Raw genomic sequence first — 6,998 nt, 5'->3', positions numbered from 1 at the left:
CTTCTTCAGCCAACAATAAAAACACGAATGCATTACTTTAAAAAACCAGATAGACAGAAGATAAATATTTAGCATCTGCTTAGGAACCAATCGAATGCTTCTCTTTGTTTACATTCCAAAATCTTATTACTTACCAAAAAGGGCGTGCTAAATATTTCTCTTCCTTACGTATTTTATGTATTTGTTGTTGGCTGAAGAAGGGATTTTGAGCCCAAAACGTTCCATGTTTGGTATTTTGTTCTTTTTGAAGTTGTTATATGTATTTTTTAACATTAGTTTTGACAGACTAATCTGTCGGAGTCCTTATCTCTAATGATTTTAAATTTAAATTCACTTTTCATCGTCTGCTTCACGCTCTGCTCATATAACTGGACTGAGTTGTTGGGTGTCATAATTTTCTGTCTCCTTTGCCTGACAATAAATTTCATGCAAAAGCTTTCCTGATTATTTTCTTCAGAGTTTTTCCACATTGAATAGGACTATGAAATAAGTAACTGAATGCATAGGACTTCAAACTTAAAAGTTTAAAAAGTTTTTTTAAAAAATTCACAACCTATTACACCAGCATAATCAACACTTCATATTAAAATAGTCTCTCTCTCTCTCTCTCTCTCTCTCTCTCTCTCTCTCTCTCTCTCTCTCTCTCTCTCTCTCTCTCTCTCCACTTTACTCTATTTCTCTCTTCATATCATTTTACACACACAACCCAATTCACAAAGCGAAATTCCAGTCGACCAACAAATACCATATAATATACACAAGTACACATAAGATGTATGAACGTATGTAATCTTTAAATGCTTTTGGCATGATAATTAAGCAAAAGGAAATACATATAATATCTTTTAATTTCTGTCAAATACTCAATTGAATGTTGTAAGACATCTCCACACTAAAGGCGTAAAGTTTATATCTTTATCAAGTGATTAAAACACATATGGCTTTTGGCTAAAAAAAATTCTGCGATCAGGAGTGAAAGTTGTTCAGGTATTCTCAAAAGTTTCGGGATTTTAAATTAAAAATTTTTGTTTTTGTTTTTACTTCATTTGTGTTCTAGTATTGTTTTTTTCTATAGTAAGAGTCAATTGTTTTAGTTGTCATAATGCAATATTTTTTCATTTGGTGTTAAGGGGGCGGATCAGAGACCCATTTAGGATTTGAACCTTACCACGGGGGTGTTTAAGGAAATTGAATGGTCCCACCTTTCACCCCTGCTATATTCAAATGAAATACATCACCCGATGACCTGCTGGTAAACATTGTCAATGGATTCGAGAGTATGTCCAAATATTTTCATTTGAGTACATTTCAGAAAAAAAAGATTTTTGAGTCAACACTATAGTTATATAGCCACATAAATCATTTACTGTATCCCTCCAAAACAAGCAACCTCTTTAAAAATTCCTAACTGATCTTAAACTTGAAACTGGAGAACAGAAGAAAGTGTAAAAAACAAAACAAGAACAAACAAACAAACAAAAAAAAAAACAAAAAAAAAGTAGAGGAAAATGTTACTTCGTTTTTTTAATTATTTCCCTTAGCTTACCTTTTCCAGAAAACTTGTTAACCAGTTAACTGCTGTACTCTGGAATAACTTGTTTTAAAAAATATGACCAGAAAAGTCCTTCAAATGTCAATTGATTTAAATAACCCTCATATCGGCAAAAAAATTCGCAAACCTGGGACTTTGCGAAGTCATCATTAAAGTCCCAGGTTTGTGAGTTTTGGCTAAGATGAATGCCATTTAAATCGATCAATATTGGAAAGATGAGTTTTCTGGCCAAATTTTAAAATACAAGTTTTTCCAGAGTATGGCTGTTAACTGGTTAAATCAAACAAACCCACAATCTATCATCTTTTGACTGACTCATTACCTCCCCTGTTTACAATGCTGGAGGAATGACCTAAAAGTGTTGCAAACTTCATTAAATGCTAACAATAAATTAAAATTGTATCATCTTCCCCCAATAATATAATTTGATGACTTTGTGACATCTGTTAGGTAGAACAGAGTATTTTTTAGACTTTGATTCAACTTATTTAGACTCATAACATTTGTATAACAAGGATTTGATTGTCAAGCTCTGCAAGATGCAGGAACTCATCACAACTAATAATAGAAATAAGGTGAACAGTATTACTCATCAAGGACGGATAATTAGGATATGAATATATAGAATTTTGAGACACACTGTTATCATATATATCATTATATTATTAGAAGGTATACTAAGAGGTCAATTGACCTATGACCTCTTATGACCCTTATGACACAATGACGCAAGGACATTCTATTCGTTGGAATTATTATGTTATAGATGTTTTGATAAAACAAAAAAATGCAAAAACAGTCACATCTCAAAAGAATCGTTGGGTGTTGTTTAGGGCTACCGGGCCATATATTAGTAAAATAAAAAGGAAAAAAAAATCATCTATTTACTTTCTCTTGCATTTTAACTAAAGTCTAAGACGAGTATCATTCATCACACAGATTCAGTGTTTTGTGTTTTAAACCTGGCAGTCTTAAAAAATGAATTATCTTTTCAATAATTGTAAAGCTGGATAGCCCACATGTCTTTTCAATCAACCGACTCCTATATTTTAAAATGTCCCTAATATCTACAGCATTTTCAAAACTTTGAAGTTGCTGCATTTTTAATTTCATTAAATTTTTTATTCCATTCCATGTTTTTATTTATTCCTCTTATCGTTGATTAACCCACGTACTCTACAGGCATCTTTACCATTGTCATTATCAATATACATAGCAATACTAATTAATCTAAAAAGCTTTACTATTTATTTTCTAGTTAAAATTTTCTTCATTTGAGGATATCAATGTTAATTTCATATAATGTAATCCAAATATATTTCATGATGGCTGTTATTACTAGTTCAAAAAATTAAATTTTATAATAAAAAATAGGAGGGTAGTGGAAAGAATAGCTTTGCCATTTATACAACTGGTGACCTATTTATGATGTTCAAACGTTACATCATGAGAGGAAAAATTACTAGCAGTGTTTTGTGACATTTTATACACTTGTTAACTCAACATTTTGACATGACAATGACAAGTATTTATTAAAAAATATAAATAATATGATAAAAATTTTGATGAGTATAAAAATAATATGATGATGATAATGGTGATAATAATAATAATGAATATGATGATGATGAAAAATGATGATGATAATGATGATGATGATGATGATGATGATGATGATGATGAAGGTGATGATGATGCTGATGACTGAGCCAATTTGATAAAATAACATCAACGACAGTTCAACTCCATGGGTTATTTCCACCTCCACCGCCATCCTCTAGAGAATCTGTATGGTGAAAGAAAAATAGAAAATCCATCGGTTAAAATTCTATGTGGCTTTGCATAGAAAATAAAGATTTTAAAACAAACAAAAAACCCTTCCCCTAATACTCCCCACCACCTTATATTAATTCTGACAATCCTTATATGAATTCTGACAATCCTTATATGAATTCTGACAATCCTTATATGAATTCTGACAAACTAAATTCTGAGATGTTATGATTTATGATAAACTAAAAATCTCTTTTTAAAAATTAGCCTTTCAATTTAAGACAAGGTTTACATGATTTATTTCAAATTTCGTAGGTAGTCGTATGCATGAATTCTACCTAAATTTGCTGCCCTTTCCTTTTAATCATAAAAGTGAAAAACAATTGATAAAGTTTTTCAAACTACGACCCCACTTCATTTACAGAAAGGAATTTTGTGAACAGTTCAGGTTTCCTCTTCAACAACAGCCGATCAGTAAGACACAAAATACAAAATACAAAGTAGAAATTATTCACTAAACCTTAATTTTTGTAGTTTGTGTCTTATTGATCACCTTATCTGTTGATGAAGGGGAAACCCAAAACGTCAAAACCATTTGTCTCTGGTAAATAAACTGAAGCTGAAATCAGAACCTCATCATTGATTTTAACTTTTACGAGTCTCAAGCTGTATTATATATAATAATAATAATAATAATAATAATAATAATAATAATAATAATAATAATAATAATAATAATAATAATAATAATAATAATAATAATAATAATAATAATAATATATACTTTATTCATCCAAAAAATGGGAATTCGTTTACAGACGTGGCATGCATAAAAAAGTATAAATACAAAGTTGAGAATCTATGGCGACAATGTATAAATATATATATATATGCAAATGCACAAAAATGTAAAAAATATACAACCAAGAACCAATAGCTCAAATATATTTGAACTATTAATAGTCATAAAAGAGTCACCGTTACCTCGTGGGGTGGTGGCGCTACTTCTCGAGGACAGGTTGGATCTTCTCATGGATATTTCCGCATTCGACATGGGACGGAGGTCTCGTCTGGAGATTTTTACAGGGGTTGATGATTGGGGACGGTCTTGAGGTGATTGTGGATGATGCGGCGTATGGTAAGAAGGATGCTGAGACTGGTGATCTTGGACGGAGTTATTATTGTGAGGATGAGGACTGTGGTGGTGGTGGTGGTGGTGATGAGACTGACGGGATGCCAAAGACGACGACGATAACTGTGGGTGGGGGGACGATGTCGGAGTTCTATCTTCCACTGAGTTACGATTGCCGTTGTCTCTGTAAACAAATTGAAAAATTCTTTAGCATTTTATTGGTCTTTTTTTTACAAGTCCAGGCCAACTTAGCTGGTGGGGGACCTGATAGCTCAGTTGGTAGAGCACTCACTTCACATGCAAAGGGACTGAGATCGATTCTGAGTGGAGTCGAGATTTTTTTCTGACCCCCCCCCCCCCCCCCCCTATCCATCCAGCAATGATCACCCGATAATTGCTGGTTCTGTTAGATCTGGTGGTAAGTACTTTGGGATAGAATAGACTAGCGTCCTATCCAAAGGATAGCAAGCACTTGCTATTGTCCGTTTCACGCTATAGCAACTGAGATAAACTCCGGCTCCATGGGCCTCATGGCTCCAAAGGACTATAACTTAGCTGGTGACCCTTTTAATTAGTGATAATTAAATCTATTTTTATTTCGATACAAAGTTATACTTCAAGGGGACAGAATTACAAGTACTTGTTATCTTTTGTGACACTTCAGTGTTATGTGAGAATTTTTTTTTCTTATAGTGTTAGTAGCTTTGATTTTATTTGTTTTATTTGTTGGATCTAATTCAGATCTATCTGTTTTACCAATGGGTTCAGTGCTCATTGGAACCAATTGGAACCCTTATTCTCAGATAAGCAAAATATGTTTTTGTTTGTTTTTAAGGGTTTTACGGCGTTTGCAACACATTTAGACTATATCAGCGCCAGTAAAAAGGAAGAAATGGGATAGTAGAAGTTCGGAATACAATTAAGCACCCAAGAAAAGTAAGACAAAGGGAACAGGAAAAATAGGAATCAGATGAGATTCCAAGAGCTTACCCAATGTACTAGTTTGAGATCACCATAAGTCTCATCCGGACACAAGCAAAAATCCAAAAAGAGGAATACACTCAAATCTTACATAACATTAAAAATGCAATATAATAATACATACAGAGAGATGATTTACAAGGAAAAAAATATCATCTCCAAAACAATAACTATGCATTTGACTGTTCCCCCCAGCAGGACTCCGAACGGCAGGACAAAACCAAGTAATCTCATTCCAAGACAAGACAGAAAGCATTGGAATACAGATATAAGGGGATAGAGACACAGTATGTACCCCTGCCCACTATGGAGGTCAGAACCCACCGTAACAAATAAAAATTCCATTTGTCATGTCTTGTTGAGAATGAACTGTCAAGTCCCTATCAGGTATGGATGGTATTGTAGCCTTGGGAAAGTTAAAATAACTGTAATAAAAAAATATAAATAAATTTTCTTTTTTAAAAAGAACTATAAATGTGACTCATATATTGAAACAATACCAACCCCCCCCCCCAAAAAAAAAAAAATAATACAAAAAAAAACAACAAAACAAACAAGAAAACAAAAAATTGTTAAATTGACGTTCAACCCTCAAGCTTCTTTCGGAAATAGAGAAAAAAGAAAAAGGCCAATGGTCTAAACGTCACTTGCTTTGTTTTCGTATATGAGGTCACATTTCCATCCTCACTGGCTCACGTAGGGACCATTAGTTTTTAAATATAAAATATGGTATAAATCTACATTATACCAACCTTGAACTAGTGACATCTCTTTGACTATAATTATTGCTGCTACTGTTGGTGTTGTTGTTGTTGTGATGAAGATGGTGCTGAAGCTGTTGTTGGTGATGGTTTGGTCTTGGAGTGACGCTCTCGGCGTCGATGGAGGCTGAGACAAGACCGACCTCTTCTGCCACTGAAATCAAATGTAAGAACATATAAATAAAAATTGTTGGATTTGTTTCGGTACAACCAGCAATGTTCTCAGTCTAATTTCTTTTGTACGCCATAAAATTTGAAATAATATTTTTGTAATAGTTATAAGAACTTAATTCTGTGTTGTAGAATGTGCTTTGCTGAACAAAATGATGTATAGCGTGTACTTATTCTTTTATGAGTTAGAGACAGATTTATTTTGTGTTGGGCGGTGGGTATGACTTTAGGGGAAAGACTGGAAAATGGTCGGTAAGGAGGGAGTTACTGCACAAAGATAGAAACGTGAGTGGAGCCGGCACTTATGTTGATAATAACATGAAATGGAGTGAGTAGGAAAGTGTCAGAAGACAACAGAGAATAAAAACTCTACCGTAAGAGCTATCCACGACCCCCACAAAAGTCACTTCTCTCCCCGACTTCTTGAGGTCATGGGTCCAACACACACAAACGCCGCGAAGTTAGTTGGCCAGCATTTAAGCTTAATAGTCAAAATTCTCAACACAAACATGTAACATAGAAACGATTGAGACATTGAGTATGCTTCGGTATTTGGGGTGAATTTTGAATTCAGAAAAGTGCTGCACACAGAAAAGCACAAAGATACTTGCCCTTGTGAATCAAATTG

General features: G+C 33.6%; 1 protein-coding gene across 2 annotated transcripts in view; it reads right to left on the bottom strand.

The window, feature by feature from the left end:
• Nucleotides 1–652: 652 nt before the first annotated feature.
• The window catches only part of LOC144978831 (kinesin-like protein KIF27), a gene marked incomplete in the record, with an annotated part of 35,243 nt that continues 28,897 nt past the window's right edge, over nucleotides 653–6,998 (bottom strand). For both annotated transcript variants that reach the window (XM_078925378.1, XM_078925379.1), the window contains 3 exon segments: nucleotides 653–3,338; nucleotides 4,310–4,641; nucleotides 6,191–6,353. In XM_078925378.1, coding sequence (XP_078781504.1) covers nucleotides 3,292–3,338; nucleotides 4,310–4,641; nucleotides 6,191–6,353 — 542 coding nt within the window.

This window comes from Berghia stephanieae, chromosome 8, assembly GCF_034508935.2.
Source record: "Berghia stephanieae isolate SIO BIC M18660-M18661 chromosome 8, UCSD_Bste_1.3, whole genome shotgun sequence".
NCBI lineage: Eukaryota > Metazoa > Mollusca > Gastropoda > Nudibranchia > Aeolidiidae > Berghia > Berghia stephanieae.
The sequence above is the reverse complement of the archived record's forward strand: the minus strand, read 5'-3'. Positions and strand labels throughout refer to the sequence as shown.